Here is a 19,767-nt window from a genome sequence, read left to right as displayed (position 1 = left end):
TCTGCTGGTTCAATCTTGTAGATTTACTACATTGCTTTTAATTTTTGTTTCATTATTACCACATTTTTGTCGTTTAGTTACTATTTCTATGCAGAAAATGTACACACATTAAAAACCAGACCGGTAAAGTGATGTGAAGTACCTCTGATAATAAACAAAATGATCCAATGTTAGATGAAGAGCGACGAGTTGTTTAAATCTTCCCGAACCACTGTACAGTTCAGAAACAGTCCCTGTAATTAATTTTATCGTATCTAATATATTAGGCTTGTCCACGCAGGACCATATCTATCTTCTCTGACAGTTGAGCAGCTCTAAAGGCTCTGGAAGAATCCACATTCAGCTCATAAGCTGATTCTTGAGTGCAAGGGAGCACTTGCTGATTTGCACCGACCATTAAGGTCAACTTGATGTAACTCATCTCTGCCTGTGGGACACGAAACTGGTCCCACAGGCAAGGTGGATGAGAAGAATGGAGTACTGGTCGAGGTAGTCTCAAGAATCTTATTTTGCGAAGATTCCAAGATTCTTGGACTAGTGGTGAAGATATGGAACAGACTAGTAGGCTCCACCTTCAAGGCATTCAAAAGTCTTACAGCTCAACTTGGTTTAAACCATAGGAAATGCTCTCTGGTGGTCAGTATGTTTACCGGCCACTGTATACTCAGGCGGTATCTACTTCTGCTTGGATTGGCTTTTTATGAAGGCACAAGTTTAGTATAGGATTTGACTTTTGGTACGGTAAAAAGAGCGTAATGGATTTGCTTTTTACATATTTAATTCTTAGTGTTTGGCAATGACTCTGGATTATCCCGAGATCTGACTGTTCGAGGTCTATTTTTCACAAATTATTAGGTTGCCTCACTATTAAAAGTTGCTAAACAATTTTTTTCTTTATTTCAGCTTTACTCTCCCTTAAATATTTTTATAGCTTTAGTAGGAGTAGTGATATGGACCGAAAACGATGAAATTAATTTCTCTCCTAATGGAGATACGACGCTCACGAATTTTCTCCATTACCGAAGAGAGAAGCTTATTAAGAGTCACCCCAACGACAATGCTCAATTATTAACGTAAGTATTTAAACGAGAAAGTAAGTACAGTAAACGTCACCTATGTTGAGATTCCGCGAAACGACATATTTTTGCTTCAAATTACGGACTTTTCCGGCCAATGATATGACCTGAAAGCATATATGAATTCACTGACTTATCTGTTTTTGTTAGCGTCATTTGCTTTTTAGATATACCAAGATTGCTTTACTAATGATCCCAAAAAATAATTTTAAAATTTTCGAAAAGAAGCTTTACCCAATTGGCGATTGCTGTTGTATATTTTATTTTTGTTTTTCAACACAAAAGAATATCTGACAGAAAAAAAGTATTCGGGGAAGCTATAAATATAAATTTTTAAATTAAAAACTAAGTGACAATCCCTAGGAGTCATGTCTGGATTAGAAGGTGGATGTTCCCATATTTAAAGTAGATTTGTTTGTGTAACAGTATAAAAAATTATTTTGATCTTATTGAGATCAAATTATCTACAGTCTTTTGTTAATCATTCTGTTTTTTTAATAATATTATTCATAAAACGGTAGATATTTTGTTCTTAGTTGTATTTGGCTCATTCGATTTACACTTTCAGAATATTGAGATCCTTATCTTTATCATTGATTGTATAACTTTTCCATAAAAAAATTCCAACGTATTCCCACAACAATATCAAGTACAAAAAGCAAAGAGACTGGCAGGATGCCTTAATAATACTATATGGCGAAACAGACACATTTACACTGAGATGAAGTCAAGAATTTATAAAGCCAATGTAAGACCAATAATGACATATACCTCAGAAACAAGACCCGACACAGCCACAACACAAAGGCTACTGGAAACGGCAGAGATGGGTGTACTGAGAAAAAATACGCTGAGAGATCGAAAGAGAAGTGAAGACATTAGAAGATGTCACCAATCGGCAGAAGTAGTATCAGATGACTGCGCAAAAGATGGATGACTGCACAACCTTCCATAGAGGTATTAATCCGCCAATGAACAAATAGAATTGCTTATGAAGAGGAAGAAGAAGAAGGAAATAACAAATCGCTTCAGACAGATGGTAGATCTGCCACGCTGTCTTAAAAGGTATTTAAATGTGTCTCTTCAAAAATAAAATTAGCAAAAAGGTGGGGAATCTTTAGATGACCTAACAATGAGAGAGAGGCTGAGTGAGAGAAAGAGAGAGAGAGAGAAAGAGAAAATGAGTGAAAGAGAGAGTGAGCGAGAGTGGTTGAGAGAGATAAATAGTATAAGCGATAGATAGTTTGAGCGAGAGACAGGGTAAGCGAGAGTGGGTGAGGTGAGCGAGAAATAGTGAGCCAGCGAGTGTTAGCGAGCTAGAGAGGGTGAGCGGAAGAGAGAGAATAGATTTATGATAGACTGTTTCTGTTTGGCTTAATGATTTAACAATTGACATACGAAACGAAGAACAGTTCGACATGATAGTTGACATTTGATATACGAAAAAAATTATACGACTTAAAAGATTAAAAGAAGAGAAGTATATCTTTGTACCAGTGTGTTATTATTTAGCTAGTTCGTCTAGGTTAGGCTAGAAGAACAACAAGGTCAAATGGTTTAAGAAGGCATTTGACCGGGTCAAATTAAAAGACGTTATCCACTTCCTGTACGCAAGCAAGATGCATCTAGGAATATTCAAAACGATCGAAAATATCTCCCAAAACAACAACAATAAAAGTAAAAGTAGAAGAAGAACTAACCGATCCTATGGAAGCTGGCAATGAGATAAGACAGGTTGATTCCCTGAGTCCTCTATTGTTCAACCTGATTATGGACGAAATAATAAAAAAAGTAAGAACTAAAAAAGGATACCAAATGGGAGAAAAACAACTTAAAATAATCTGCTATGCAGACGACGCAATACTACTCTCTCAAAGTGAAGACGATTTACAACGTATGCCAACCGCCAGAAAATTTAACATGTTAATTTCCCCAAAAAATGCAAAATGGATGGTTACAATAGCAAATTTACCAAGATGTAAATTGGGACTTGGAAGGTCAGATAATAGAACAAGTGATGGAGGTTAAATATCTAGGCATGACGTTATCTAGCTACGAAAAGCTCGAAACTGAAGTGGAAGATTAAGTGAATAGAGCAAACAGAGCCGCAGACTGCCTGAATGAAACAATATGGAGATATAAAAATATCGGGAAAGAAACGATCAGATCAATAATGACATACGCGGCAGAAACACGACCTGACACAGAAAGGACAAAAAGGATGTTAACAGCAGAGATGAAAACACTTAGAAAAATTGATTAAGACACTATGGGACAGAGCTAGAAGTAAGAAATAAGCTGGATAAGAAAGAGAAGAGTAAAATGTAAAAAGACAACAAATAGAGTAATAAAGACGGCGAGAGACGGTTCCCCAATAGGAAGACGATTAGTAGGAAGACCACGAAAACGATGGAACGACAACTTATTGGAGGCACGTTGAAAAACAGACAGAGTTATGTCTATATAAAAAGAAGAAGAAGTCTAGGTGAAGCTCGGTAACTTAGACAGGTTAGGTCATCTTCTAATTCGGTTAGGTACAAAGAGCGTCGGGCATCTGTCGTACACCATGATTTTATGACTACACTCTGTCACCTAATCACCTGCACACCTGTGTGAACCTGGTCGACAAAGATCAAACGGTGCATCCAGCTTTTTCCTAACGGTCGGCAAAATTTGCCTAGTCTTAACGAATCAATACTCTGCTCTGCAGGTCGCTTTTTGGTAGCACCTGACCAGGAAAAAAATATATTTCCGAAACAGATAATGCATCCACAAAAAAAAAGCGGAAGGTTTTTGAAATGTGGCTATATTAGAAGGATAATCAGGATTTCCTGTAAGAAATGTCTAATGAAGAAATATTAAGAAGACTACACAAAGATAAGGACGTGTTTCATACAGTTCGAAAACGCAATGTCGAGTTTCTAATCCACGTGATGCGAAGTGACAAGAGATTTAACAAAAGTGTTAAAAGTAATAATAAAAGAAAAAATATATGACAGACGAAGTCTTTAAAAAGAATCTGGCTAAGATGCTCCTAAGGCACTGAAGGACATGGATTCAAATAAATACTACAGAGCTTTTTTGAGCTACTGTTTATTAAATAAGGATTGTTTGGCTCACACGATTTTTTTTCTGGTGTGATATCTTCTTCATCTTAAGGTGCCTTCTCCATTACTGAAGGTTGGCATTAATTACAGAAAATTGTTACCTATCGTAAGCTGTTCTTAATAATGCATGTCCAGTGTCTTACATTCTTCAGCCACGAGCATTTTCTGCTTCCATGACCTCCTTTTCCCTCCACTTTCCCTTCCATTATGATTCGTAGGAAGTTTTTTTTCTCCTCTGTAGATATGTCCTAGATTACTCGTTATTTACAATGTATAGGTGTTTTCTTTCAGTTCCCATCCATCTGAGCACCTCATTGTTGATCACGTGCTCTGTTCTTAATAATTAATGGTTTTCCATGCCTGTTCAGTGTCTGACATTCTTCAGCCACGAGCATTTTTTTCCTGGACCTCTTTTTCCCTCCACTTTCTCTTCCATTATGATTCGAAGGCAGTTTTATTTTTCTCCTCTGTAGGTATATCCTAGATAACTCGTTTTTCTGTTATTGACAATGTTTAGGTGTTCCCTTTCAGTTCCCTTCTATCTCCTTCTCATTGTTTATCACGTGCTCTGTTCTTAATAATTAGTGGATTTCCATGCCTGTCCAGTGTCTTATATTCTTCAGCCACGAGCATTTTCTTCTTCCAGGACCTCTTTTTCCCTCCACTTTCCCTTCCATTATGATTCGTAGGAAGTTTTATTTTTCTCCTCTGTAGATATGTCCTATAAACTTGTTTTTCTGTTATTTACAATGTTTAGGTGTTTTCTTTTAGTTCCCATTATCTGAGCACCTCATTGATCAAGTGCTCCAATGCATATGAATATATTATACAGTGCTAGTTAAAAGTCCGTCCCCCTCGTATTTTTTGATCGGTTATTGTTATAATATATATATATATATATATATATATATATATATATATATATATATATATATATATATATATATATATATATATTTCTAAAGTATTCAACTAGTGAATTCAGAGGTTTAATCGGTCATTCAGGTTGGCAAATAAAAAAAGAAGTCAACTACTTCATAAGTTTATCGAAGACGTTTCGCTTTATATTTCTAAAGCTTCATCAGTTCTCTAAAATATAACAAATGACATAGAGTTTATAAGAAATACAGATGTTTATAGTTCATAACTTACAACTCAATATGTAGTATATTATCGATGTTATCATATATCTACTGTACACTTTACTCATTATTTAAAACTAACTTAACCAAAAAAGAGAAAACAAAAAGAAAACAAAAAACACACAAACTTTGCAGAAAATAATGTTCATATTCGTAGATATGAATATTTAAAAAATTTTAAACGAACATTTGGCTTCATTTAGATGGTTCTCCACTGAAGACCAACAAAGTTCTGATTTATTGCAATCTAAGCAAACAACTTGACGCGATACCGAAAATTTTTTTTTAAGGGCCATGTGTCACCAAATTCCAAGGTTTGAGACAATTATGAACTTCTACAGGGGACATTGCATAATTAGTTGGACGGGTGGATTTGTATGGCGGAAATATTTGATATATTATTTTTAATTTATGTTTTAATGAAACTTGGAAATAGGGGATGATTTTGTTATTATATATATATATATATATATATATATATATATATATATATATATATATATATATATATATATATATATATACACTTCCGAAGAAGCTTCCTCAAATAAACAAACGATGTAGGGCGATCGGGGTAACTCTTATTAAAACGACTTTCCGCTGCATGGAAATTATTTCCACATTCACCAAGTATTAACACAGCTGCCACTTTGTCGGCTACAGTACGTACCATTCTCATCATCATCAGCCCATAGTAGAAAATAACTAGAGAATTGACAAACGTCAACTTTTTTCACAAGTAACCAAAGGCGGACGTTAGAATTTTTAATAATTAAAAGCCAAACTAGAATTTTAGTATTTATTTAATTTATTCGTCAAAATCATCTTAAATCCAAACAAAATTACTATGATTGAATATTTATATTAAAATAATTGTAGTTTCGCATTTAATTAATAAATATTCTGGTTCCCCTCTGGTTAATTGCCAAAAAAGTTGACGTTGGCGTAAAAACTAGTAGAGATTTAAAAACCGTCAACTTTTTGACAAGTAACTAGAGGCGGAGGTTTTAATATTTATTAATTAAATGCGAAACTACAATTTTAGTATTTATTTAATTTATTCATTAACATGAGCTTAAACTCAAATAAAGTTAGTATGGTTGAATAGGTATTTTCAATACCTTTCAAACGAGGTATCACTTGCCATAAGGTCCCATTTAAAATTATCTGTCACAGTGGCGCTGTAACGTCATCTGTCACTATTACGTCACTTGTTATGATTGGTTAAGAAGCCTACGTCTGTTTATTACCTCCCTCAAAATTTCACTAGTATTTGTATAACCGTTCAAAAGATACGAGGGGAACGTACTTTTGACTTGCACTGTATATGTGGGGAGCAAATAGGTTTGTGTCCCTATTTGCTAAGAGATTTATTTATATTTTTCTCCAGAGATTGCACACACATATCTTTACCTATATAGCTTATTTCGATTGGTAAATTTTTGTAAAAAGTAATATGTGATTACTCCGTATGTTTGACGTAATACTTTAAATGTTTTGCTCGTTATTAAACTCACAGTTTAGATTTTTTTTATTACTAACCGCTCCATTTATACAACCTACAACCGCTTTGCTATCATATTTTTTTGCGCCGAATTATAGTCAATTAGAATTAATGAAATCGTAACTAACCGCTTTGACCTCTTTATCTAATGGAGTAATTTTTTTCAGGAAATTTAATTTTGATCATGGCGTTGTGGGAAAAGCACTTAAAGGTCCCATTTGTACTTACGAATTCTCCGGCGGAGTGAACACGGACCATTCACCTGTTGTCGGACTTGTTGCTACCACCGTGGCTCACGAAATGGGCCATAATTTCGGTAAGGATTTTTTATGTGGTCGGTGTCTACTGCTCCGACACTTAAACGTGTTTTATATTAACATACATTTTAAAATCGAATTAATACATTTAAAAGAAAACACTGAAAACTTTGTTGATTAATATAAATTGAATTCATATAAAATGAATTTCCATCAAGTAATGATCGAATCCATCACATTTAAAAGAATTAACTTTAATATATGAGTCCCATTATTTAGTTAATTTATAAATAGCTTGCTGATAAAATCTTTGCAGTTGATTGCGGAACCATTTCTCGACAACAGTCTCTTCCTTTATGTTCCTACGCACTTTTACTGGCTTTTTTAATAAAACAAACACTTTCTCACACGGTGATAAGTTGGTACAGTAAGGTGGATGTTCTAGTGGGATTTACCACTTCGTTTTCTTGTCTTTCTTTTATATTTTTTATCACTTTTGACATATTTTGATGTTGTAGTAATTAGTAAAGTTCACAGAGGACTTAATTTGTTTTTATACCTTCAATAGAAACCTAGCTTAGCCCTAGTGGAGTACTGAAATCTATAAGGAGAGATTAGACTAAATAATATCCATACATTCTACTTACTTATTTTATAGACAGTGATATATTCTTCTTCTTAAATCATTCCAACTTTCACAGCTGTCCTAAATAATTGAGTTAAACTCATATTACACCATTCTCTTAATCTCTTCTTCATCACTTCTTCATTTGTAATACGGTCTATCCACGGCATTATGCGTGCATTCTATGGTAGCACCATCTTTCGAATACGTCTAATTTATGTAGTTCTGCTTTTTTCAAAGTCAACACACATAGAGTTTGTTTATTTGAGAAAGAGAGAATGGGAGAGAGAACTAGAGGAACCAATAAAAGAGAGAGTGAGGGATATAGAAATAGAGAAGCCGATGAGTGAGAAAGAGGTCGATGAGAGTGTTAAACAGAGAACCGATGAGAGAGAGAAAGAAGCCGATAAAGGAGAGAAACCGAAGAGACAGACAGAAGACAATGAGAGAAAGACAAGTCAATGAGAGAAAGATAAGTCAATGAGGGAAAGATAAGTCAATGAGAGAAAGAGAATCTGATAAGAGAGAGCGAGAGAGAGAGATAAAGAGGAGCCGATGAAAGAGAGAGAGAGAGAGAGAGAGAGATATATAATCGATGAGATAGAGAAGGAAGCTGATGAGAGTGAGAAACAGATGAGAGATAGAGAGACGGAAGCCGATGAGAAAGAGAGAAGCCAATGAGAAAGAGAGAAGCCAATGAGAAAGAGAGAAACCAATGAGATGAAGATAAACCAATGAGAAAGGGCGAAGCAGATGAGAGAGAGAGTTGATTAGAAAGAAAGAAGCCGAGAAACTATGAGAGTGAGAGAAGCCAAGTCAATGAGAGAAAGATAAGCCAAAGCGAGGGACAGAAGCCGATGATAGTAAGAGAAGTCGATGAGAGAGGAAGAAGCCGATGAATGAGAGAGAGAGAAGCCGATGAGAAAGAGGGAGAGAAGCCGATGAGAAAGAGGGAGAGAAGCCGATGGGAGATAGAGAGGGAAGCTGATGAGATCGACAGAGAGAAGCCGATGAGATAGAGAGAGAGAAGCGGATTAGCTAGAGAAAGAGAATCCTATGAGATAGAGAGAAGCCGATTAGAGAGTGAGAGAAACCGATTAGAGAGAGAAGCCAAATTGAGAGAGAAACCGATTAGAGAGTGATGGAAGCTGATTAGAGAGAGAGAAGCCGATTAGAGAGTGATGAAAGCTGATTAGAGAGAGAGAAGCCGATTAGAGAGTGAGAGAGACGAGGAAAAGAGAGCGAAGACGACGAGAGAAAAAACGATGAGAAAGAGAGAGAAGCCGATGAAAGAGAGAAAGAGAGAGAGAGAAAAGCCGATGACAGAGAGAGTGGGAGGGAGCCGATGAGAGAGAGAAAGGTAAGCCGATGGGAGAGGGAGAAAATAGAGAAACTGTATCACATTCTCCATTCCATCCTACACCTCTTTTTTTTTTAAATCATTTCCATTCTGTTGAATCTTCACTTTTCTATCATATATTTGTTTTCTTCGCTAGCACGTGCATTGGGATCCTTCATGACTTCAAGAGCCTCGGTTGGAAGTCATGAAGGACCACCCTCAGCAGACTCTTCCTAGATAATGCCTTCATGATCTTTTACACCATCGGTTTAAGGTCCCCCAATGATGGTTACAATCCACCCTGCCCGATCACTCTTACGTGCTCGCACTAGTTCTATTTTGGTTCATATCTAAGTATCTCACGTTTTTCTTTCGAATTACGCTCACTCTTACAGATTCGAATGTTATTCCCTTCATTTTCCGTAGTCCTTTGAGCACTATGGCTTTGTTCTTAGTTGCAGCCAAGTCTAGCCCTTTCATGTATTTTTTGACTTGGTGACATCTGAACATCCTGATAGAATCTTCAATGTCACGTGCTACTACCAGCATATTCAGACCATTGCGACACTCCAACCGCCGCAGCGACCACCAACCCTTTTTCTATCACGATCTTCTCCTTTGACAGGTAGTAAACTCAATATTTATTTTCATTAGGAAGCATTCTGGACGCCAAAGAGTAGTAGGATCGTGCACTTCTGGCTAGCAGCTAACTTGTACAACTCCCAGAACACCTCTAACGAAACCGCACTGCCTAGACGACAAGCTTCATCTTTGTTTATTTTCTGGTCGATGGGTCTTCTTAGCATCGTCTCCTACAGTTTACCTATACAGAACAGAAGGAAAATAACTCGATAGTTCTCTTCCTATTTTGGGAGTAGCACTCGCCTCTAGATCTTCCAATTCACCGTAAATCTCTATTCTCTATATAGCGCTTTATGTGTTCGAAAACCACGCCCGTTCGGCTAGAGCGTCCCGTTGCACGTCGTGCCAATGGCTGGTAATATCGAGCTTCCTGTACAGTGGCATCTCGTACCGGGGTATAACTTAGACGGTTTTATGACGATATTGTACCGCTGAATTTACACTTCCTCATCCACCTTGCTACACAGTTTCTTACAGTGTCGTTTCTTCTCGGTTCGGCTCTTTATTTCACACATGCATTCTGTTTCCATCGTCGATCACGTCTTCTCTTTTTCTGCTACTGCGCCACTATTCCTACAGCTACTTATAGACTCCTTAACGTGGTATTCACTCATGACGAGGAAGACAAATGTTGATAATTCCGGCTCAGTTCACGTAAATCTTTAGTGTCTTTTCTTTATTATCACCTGAAACCAAAGCAAGAAATAAAATACCCACCTGTTGTTATACACGGTTTAGTAGACACACCTTTTAATAAATGGGCCTTGGAAGCGTAGTCTAGACTTTCCAATCGATTTGAGGTGATTTATTTTTCACTTACTAAAATGAGAAAACGATTTTAATAAAACGGAAAACGCATTAGATATAATTTAAGATTCGGGTTATTGCACTCACGTATCGCAAGTAGTGAAATCAGTCAATGCAGCGTCTGTTATTGAAAGATATTAAAACTGTACAAAGCAAAATGGAACTGAAACTAGTTAATGGGCTGAAATTAAATGAAACTGATAAAAACATGTTGTTTGTAATATAGTTTATTGGATATCAAACAGAAATAAATCCTACTTTTTATGTTTTACTATTTTTCTCTTGTGGCCCTCAATAATTTCTTTTTTTTTAACTTGTTAAGGATAATTCAAAATTGTTGGCTGTACACCATAGTTTAAAAAACTTAAAATGATGTACAAACTTCTGTAAAAAAAATTAACTGTAAAATGACAAGCAAATCAAGACATCAATTAAAAATGAAATACTTATTGATTCAGGCCTAAAAAGATGTTTTAACATCTTAAATTAACTTAATTGGCCTCCTATTCAGCCAAAATGTTCTCTGGCTGCCATGCGAATTTCCTTCGATATTTTGGTGGGGATTTCTTGTTATTTATTTATCTGAATCGCAATTAACTTCAATTTCCGATCTTTCTAACGTATATTCTGGTTAAAAAACTAAGACGTTTATTTTAAATTCATAGTGTAAATAAACAATTGGATTATGTTTATACTTGGTTAACAATCTTAAACGCAGTTCTTAAGGTTGATCTGCATCCTCAATTAATTTGTTTCTGATCCTAGAGATGACAACGGCGGCATGCTGCTGTGATAAAATTTTTTACTTAATTGTATATACTATTTCAACTGTAAGTTTGAGCATGGCCAGTTCAAAATTCAAACCGATAACATTTCTATTAAATTTTGTTGTAATCTGCCAAAGTGTTGTACAAAGTAATTGATATGGCAACCCTGTTAGTATGAGGTTTTGTTTGAAGCGTTTCGAAGCCGAAAGTGATGCTATCTATCGATGATAAATGTTACCGATGTTTCAGATGGAGCCACCTCTCTACACAATTTGATGGCGACAGTTTAATATATAATTCTTGTTTAACGAGATTTTTTAAAGAATATTCAACGTTACATTGCAAATATTTTCCACTTTTACAGTTTTATATATGTTGTTATTAAAATTTTGTCCGGTTTCTTACCGGTAGCTTTATTATAAGCCGGAACATATTATTTTTTCCTATTGTGGCAAAACTGTAGATTCAAAAATTATCAAAAAATTCTTTCAAATAAAAGTATTTCTTAGGATTATATCTTTATGCTGTAAGTAAAATAAGAAAATTGTATGTTTGGTTTTTCCGCTTTATACTTGGAAAAAGGTATTTTTTTGGAGTTTTTTCGAAGAGGAGAACATGAAGTTTGCTCAAAATTTGTCAAGATACTTCTAGTGATCACATATACCTTCCCAAATTTTTTTAATTTTTTTGAATGTGTAGTTTGTCTTTTAGGGGGTGTGGATCAACCTTAAGTGTTAAATAAAAACCTCATGGAATTCTTGTGATATACATAGGCAATAAAAAATGCTCCTCAGTCTCATGTCTAAATCTGACGATGTCTTTTCCTTTCAAGTTTTCTTTCATTTCTTTGTTCATCAATTTGATTATTCCCTTGCAACTCTGATATAAGTTTATCAATCTATACTTTTTATGCACCATTTGTCTGACGTTTTCTCTTCCTAAACTTCCTATTAAATTGCCTTCAAACATTTGCTTCGTGCTTGGTTTTTTTATCTGGTCGTTATTTTTCAGTGCACATTTATTACTTTACTGATTACCTGAAATAATCCTCTCTCGTTTATCCGAAAGGAGGCTGTTTGCGGAACATTTTACCTCAGGAGATGCCATCATTTCGGACGTTTGATGTCATACTAATAAAAAATTTAGAAAATCAATTTATTGTGTTTTGTTAATTCTTATCTATTTGACAGGTATGGAACACGACACGAACGAGTGCGAATGTCCGGACGACCGTTGCATAATGGCCCCGAGCAGCTCCACCATCGCTCCGAAACATTGGTCCTCGTGCAGTCTTAACTATCTTCTGCAAGCGTTCACCCACGGGATGGATTACTGCCTAAAAAACAAGCCTAAAGCGTTATTCGATAGCCCCGTTTGTGGAAACGGGTTCGTAGAGCCGGGCGAGCAGTGCGATTGCGGCCTGGAGGAACACTGTGATAATTATTGCTGTAACGCTACTACGTGTATGTTGCATAGTAACGCTAGCTGTGCAACAGGAGAATGCTGTGATCTTACGGTAAGTTTCTTAATAGATATTAATAGTTTCTTAAAAGTTTTCAAGTACATATATTCTTTATCCTTTTATGCTTTTTTTAATCATAGAAAATTGTATAAACAAGAGCGTTATATAGTCTTAATCTAAATCTTATGTAAATAAGAATTAGAGACATTTGAAGCAACAGGAAATCCTCGTGACTGCTTTCGTAAGCTCTGAGTTGGTACCTTTCAGTATTAACTTACCTCACTTGGCCGCGCTGCCCCGATGGGACCAACGTTCTTTTCATATAGCGGCCCATTAGAGCTCAATGTAAAATATATGTCCGGCGTGAGGTACAAATGCTAAAAAATATGTTTGGCAGCGAACGTGTTAAAACCGGGGAAGATCTACAGTTGATGGCAAAGCGATGAATACAGCACGGCCCTAATATAGTTTTTATTAATAATATAGAGTACGCCTTTGTGCCTTTGTTCTATGTTTTTTTCAAACCTAAACGTGTTTACCGCTAAAAGATTGAAAAGGTGGTTACTCTCATAAATTTTGACTTTTAGGCAGTTTGATTTTCCTTGCATAGATCTTTAATATTTATTTATTACCTAAAATGTAAGTGGCGTTTATTATACAAAAAGTAATTTAATCTGACCCTCTCTACCTGTTGTGAATTGTCTCATTTCTACAATACAAGAAGCGGACCAGACGTTGGAACTGGCTAAGTATGTAGACTAGGGTTAAATAATCCTTAGTCGAAACAATTAACACTAAACTAAGAGAGGAGTCTGGTGTGTAGCTACTGTCTGGCAGAAGCACCGGTAACGAAGTCTGAGAGATGAGTCTGTTATGTAACTACTGTCACGTTTGGCACGATGGCCGAGAGCGAAGTCTCTTAATGCCGCTTAACCTTTTATAGGGAAAATAACAGCCAACTTTTTAACGATTGTAACGGATTTTAACGTTTTTAACGAACTTTACATATCTCCAAACGGTGGGTTCTAAAAAGCCACTTTTTTATACATTACGAAGAAACTGCAGTATGATAAAAACAATAAAACTAAAAGATTTATGACCCGTTTACGAGTTCCGAGAACGAATAAATATTGTTGATCCAGTTCTAGGTAGACAAATAACTTGTTTTTTGTGACGAATTAGGGAAGTTGTTGGTTCAAACAAAAAACGTTCATAAGTTGTGGTTGTAAATATGAGTTTTTTATATTGAGAAGAGGAGAGTTGGCGGTAAAATAATATCGACGTGTATTTAGATACCAAAAGAAACAACCTGTTTTCAACGGAAAGCGGACGAGATAAAAAACTCGTTTTATCTGACTTGAGATATATCGAAATTTCTTAAATAATTGCACCAAAAATAATGAGGAAATATTAGGGATATTTTAGGGACTTAAACACTACCCAATACTAGTCTGTTTCCCTGTAACAGGTCGATAATAACTCTTTATTGCTTTTGAATGCGTACTAAGAGGACATAATCAATCATCCTTATTTTTTATGCTTCAAAAAGGATTATTAAAATCGCTTACAAATAATGTTGTATTGTTTCGAGCTTACAAGACGATTCAAAAAGTCCATTAAAAAAGTTCGTTAAAACTGTTGAAAGCGAAGGTTACTCAATTCCCTATAAATTGCCAGTTTTGGGCGGTAGCGAAGCGTTCACTTTTCACATCCCGTGAGGCACAGTCTACCCACAGGCACTCTAGCCAGATTAATATAAATATAGTTCGCGCTCTATGTAAATTTATTTTGCATCTTTTCATAATACATAGGAAAGTCAAGTTAAGTTAGTACATTGTCAAAAAGAATTTATAACAAAAGCTTTTGTAACTGTACTTCAAGAAATAAAGTTATTCAAACTTAGTATCTAAAAATTACGTCAAACCTCGAACTGGTACTTCTTTCGACGAGGATTTATCAATTAGGGTCTTTATAATCAAGCAATTCAGAACTCTGCCTTCCGTCTTATTTTGTGGAAAAGAGACATTCACAACAGTGTCTAAATTTTAATTCAACAAAAACGAAATACATGTGCTTAGGGGGAGTTGAAAATCTTTTCCAATTTTGACGACACAGGTCTCCTACATTCTGCTAATGTGGTTATTCCATTCTTTTTTTCTATTTTGTGTCTATTCATTTATACACTTTACGTTACATTTTCTTCTAATGTCTTCATTTCTCTTTCGATCTCTCACGGTATTTCCTGTAATTCTTCTCAGTACTCTCATCTCTGCCGTTTCCAGCAGCCTTTGCGTTGTGGCTGTGTCGGGTCTTTTTTCTGAGGCATATGTCATTATTGGTCTTACACTGGCTTTATAAATTCTTAACTTCATCTCAGTGTTAATGTGTCTGTTTCGCCATATAGTTTTATTAAGGCATCCTGCCAGTCTATTTGCTTTTTGTTGAGTTCCGCCTGTAGTTCTTTGGGTGGATCGAGTCGCTCGACAGAACTGCTGCCAGTTCCAAGCCCGGGTAAGGGAGGAGGGGGTCTACAGCCAGGTTAGCACCCTACTTATAGACTTAAAACACATACAGCTCATAGAAACGGGATTACGCCTAGGAACAGGAATGATTTCATTACGACGACTAACGCGAGAAAGAGGACAACGAATTTATGGAACGAATTATAAAAGGGAAAAGATAAGACGCACGAAACTCACTACTCTGGTCTTGTATTTTATGAATGTGAAATGCGACAACTCACTGAAAAAACGGAACAAAAGCTCCTTGTTCTGGAAATGGATTTTTGACGCAGATCAGATGACATATTTAGAATGTACACGTATTATCAAATGAAAGAAGACATATCATGGGCAGAACCACCTGTATTATAGAAGAAATACAGCAAAACAACTTATTTGGTAGGACATGTAAAGATAATAACAGACTATCGTCTACTGAAAAAACCTAATCGAAAAAACGAGGAAGACCAAAAACAATACGGCTTGATGGAGTCTCATTGCCAAAGGTCTACGACCAGATGACTCGGCCGATAGATGTGAATGGAGACTGGGAACTGATAGGCGAGGGACGCTATCAACCGAACAAATCATTTACCTTCTTTTGCAAACCTAATACCAGAATAGGTCTAAAACATGGCCCCTAGAAAAGGAAAATAACCCAAAGAAGACGTTCAACTATCTATTGCCATTTAAGGACTCAATTTCGCCAATTTCAATGACACATTCATTCATGTCCTCCCCGTATAAATTCTTCAAACCATATGTGAACAGGTACTAGGGTCTGGTGATTTATCGTGAAAACCAAGATAAACTCGAACAACAAATTGTTATTTAGTTAGGCTTTAAAATCGTATAAAATTGTCTCACGCAAATTTTCAGGAGAGATTTAATTTTTTTCATCGAAATTGATTGTTTTACAAAATTGTGATGAATTTTCAATCTGACAATGTTGGAAGTTCGTGCCATTTAAGAGCCCAATTTCGCCAGTTTCAATGATACATTCATTCACGTTACTGATTTGTCTGGAAGAGGAACTATCTCTAGTCACTGGAGGTATGAAAGTTAAAACTGATAGAGATGAACCCTATGTTGCTATGTTCGCTGCCCAGGTTGTAGCTGAAAAATGAAAAACATTAGGAATGACCACACTCAATGTCAAATTGGGGCCACAAGTGGTAACAAAACAAAAACTCCTCGACCAGGAGTCAGGAGCTCAAAGTGCACTCAGAGCTTTGGCTCGTTCTAACTCCATCGGATTCCTGACGTACCAAGGGAGGTCGCCGTGGTTGTAGATTGTACACACTGTCTATTTTATCAATAGATTTATTACAATTTTTGTTTATATTTACGTATATACATAATTATGTTTATTACATAAAATTTGAATGAGCAAGAAAACATGAAACTTCATAAAGGAACGATATCGAATCTGAACCAAGAAAAAAAAATTTAAAATGATGAGATTCATTTAGATATTATTTATGTTTATATATCATATTAAGTCCAATTTAATATCTTACAATAACAATGTAATTATGAGTACTACAGATAAAAAACACAACAATTACGTTGTCATTTGACAACCGTGGGCGCCCAAGACGCGGGCCTCACTAAGATAAAACTTACATCTTGAAAAATGCTAAAGTAGCTAAAAGAAAAATATTTAATCTATTTTAAATATCATCAAGTTCACATCGTTGTTGGAAATTCCTGCACATAATTATTATAATCGGATTTTTTGCACAACAAATTAACTTTTGAATAACCATTATCAAGTTTAAAAATTCCAATTTGGTCAAACCAGTCTTTTACGACCAATAATCTCATAATAGATAAACACTGCAATAACATGTTTCATAATCTTTTTTGGGTAGTGACTACACGTTCGTAAATTAGATTAAACGGGTGGAAAAAAAAACGTGTTATTGAAAAATTACCAAGTAACTATAGTGTAACTATCAATTTAAAATTTATTTTTGGAGCGTGTTTATTAAAAATGTTTAAAAACACTTTATTTTCCTTTAATATTACTTGATGTTGCATTAAATCCCGTATAATACAGGGCTTACACTAAAAGTTTTTTACAAATTATGAAAGGAAAACATATTTTTGAGAAAAATAAATTTTTCCAGCAAGTTTCCCAATTTTCCAACTTTTGGGCATCTCAACGTTGTTGACTTCAGCCATTTCGTATGCTAGTTGCCTGCATTCTAAAACGTCCAAAGTCCATAAAACATTTTAGCACAAACAATTATATAATTCGCTAACATGTCTTCCTGCTCTTTGTCGAAAATACGTCGTATATAATATCTTGGCTGCATATAGATTGATTCTTGAGTATTTCTTTTGTTTTTGTACGTATCGGTGTAATGTTTGATATGGAATACCTTTTTAATTGCTTACTTCTCTCAGTAGTTGTCCAGCAATTACCATAGCAACCGCCTCTCGCATAACCGATGGTTCATGCTTTTTCAGCTTTCGTTTTTCGACAACCTTACTCATTTTCTTAATCTTGTATTATAGGGGGTTGAAAATTGGGGACAGAAATTATTGGGGCAGAGATAGGACAAGCAAATATTTCGTTACAATTTGGAGCCCCACGTTGGGCGCCAATTTGTAACGAAATATTTGCGTACCACATAGGGTATTGCTATAAGAGGTTGAAAATTGGGGACAGAAATTATTGGGACAGAGATAGGACAAGCAAAATAAACGAAACTGTGGGTAGTTAGTTAACTAGACAAGTGGGTAACAAAACAACAAGAAAGGCCTCTAGCTATTTAAAATAAGGACGCCGCTTCGCAGGATCCTTGTCTTGCTGGATGAAGGAAAAAGGCTCTTCCTTCCTAAAAAAGAAACACAAAAGGGGTTAGGAGACTTTTCTAAAATAAGTAAATAAAAATGATTTAGGGAAATAAGTTACATTTATTGTCGTCTCAACACAAACAGTTACAAAATCAGACAATACATAAACACTTACGATATAAATAGTTATAAGATTTATATCAAAATAATAAAGAAGAAAAAACTTACATATGTTCTATTAGATAAGATATCTTTTTAGACAAAACTATTCACGAAGGTTAACCTTTTTCTAAAACCTAAAACAAATTAATCTCAAAAATAGTAAAGCAAGCTGTCATATATCTCTATTTAAAAATTGGACAAATAAAATGACAGCTAAGGCCACGCCCCAAGATATATAACTTTAATTATTACAATTTTTTAAAAATCAAACACAAAAATTTTATCTGGTTTGCACTAAAATTACTTTTCTTAACATTTCTGAGGTTGGGAACTGGACCTACTAAAATTTCTGAGAGTAGAACTGAGACGAAGACCAGGGATAAGAAAATGAGGGTGGAAGCTAGCACTGGCTGGAACACAAACCTTGGAAAACTCGTCTCCTTTAAAGACTGTAACGTACAACACAATGGCAACATGAGGTTATCTTCAAAACTGTTGTAAAACGACATTTCAAATCTCTCATATGAGATATGGCACACAACAAAAAAAACAGTGATTACTCATTCAGAGTTGACACATTACTTTGAGTAAAAATCACTTTTTGTGATTTTTAAAACAAAAAATGTATGCATAAAAATAACCTAATTTGTACATCGAATAATTTCTTACAATGTAAATTTAACACGGGTCTTTATCGAGTAGCCACTACCAAAAATACCAAAACTTTGTTTTACTGCGTATATGTGGCGGAATTTCCAGAACTACATTTGGTTCAAGATGTAAATGTATTAAAATTCCCAAGAACTTGTCCTTCGAATTTTTTAGTCGTAGTCAAACTACCGACAAGTTAAGGTTGTGATCAATTCAGTGCTACAAGGGAGTATCCAAAAAAATATTTATTTTAATTTTGGTAATGCATTCTCAATTATTATAAGAAACGTTATTCTTCTTCTTGTTGAATCGCCCTATTTGATATTAGAGTTCACTTATTTGCCGGTGATATACAGAGTTCATTTGTGGTATGAAATTTCGCATCCATGGTAGCCTAAATATTCAAAGTTTTTTATTTTTATTGTCGATGCAACAGTTCTTTTCTTATCCGGGTTGTGGCTGTATATTTGTCAATATCTAAAACTAAATCTTATCTTTAGTATCCTACGGGTAGCACCAAATTTTAAAATTTTTAATATTTTTTGTCAAAATTTAAGCTGTTTTTCTTGGTAACTCAACAAGGTATTAGATAAATATCATCCCATGATTTTGGCATTTCGTTATGCAATGAAATAGTCTTTATGTTTTACTCATCTAAGTTAGCCTAAATATTAGATTTTTTAATTTTTATAACCAATACTACTCCAAGTGCTTTCCTAATCTCGGCATTTTTAATCGTATATTTATATAGTATTTGCGGGGTTCTTTTCTTGTGTAATTCTAGTAGACCACCTATGGTCAGTTCTTTTTGCTAAATGTCTCGGCCACTGTTATTTTAACCCTAGAACAGTAAGTACAGTTCGTTCATCTAACGTAGACTGCACAGTGGGGTCACGAAAATCCTAATTGTTTTTTTTTTG

At 35.2% G+C, this 19,767-nt stretch overlaps 1 protein-coding gene across 1 annotated transcript in view; it reads left to right on the top strand.

Moving 5' to 3' along the window:
* Window positions 1-19,767, top strand: part of Meltrin (disintegrin and metalloproteinase domain-containing protein meltrin) — a 223,695-nt gene that overhangs the window by 169,382 nt on the left and 34,546 nt on the right. The window contains 3 exon segments of the mRNA XM_072542743.1: window positions 904-1,073; window positions 6,997-7,145; window positions 12,457-12,782. Of these exon segments, the coding sequence (XP_072398844.1) occupies window positions 904-1,073; window positions 6,997-7,145; window positions 12,457-12,782 (645 nt within the window).

This window comes from Diabrotica undecimpunctata, chromosome 9, assembly GCF_040954645.1.
Source record: "Diabrotica undecimpunctata isolate CICGRU chromosome 9, icDiaUnde3, whole genome shotgun sequence".
In the NCBI taxonomy this organism is placed as follows: Eukaryota; Metazoa; Arthropoda; class Insecta; order Coleoptera; family Chrysomelidae; genus Diabrotica; species Diabrotica undecimpunctata.
The sequence above is the reverse complement of the archived record's forward strand: the minus strand, read 5'-3'. Positions and strand labels throughout refer to the sequence as shown.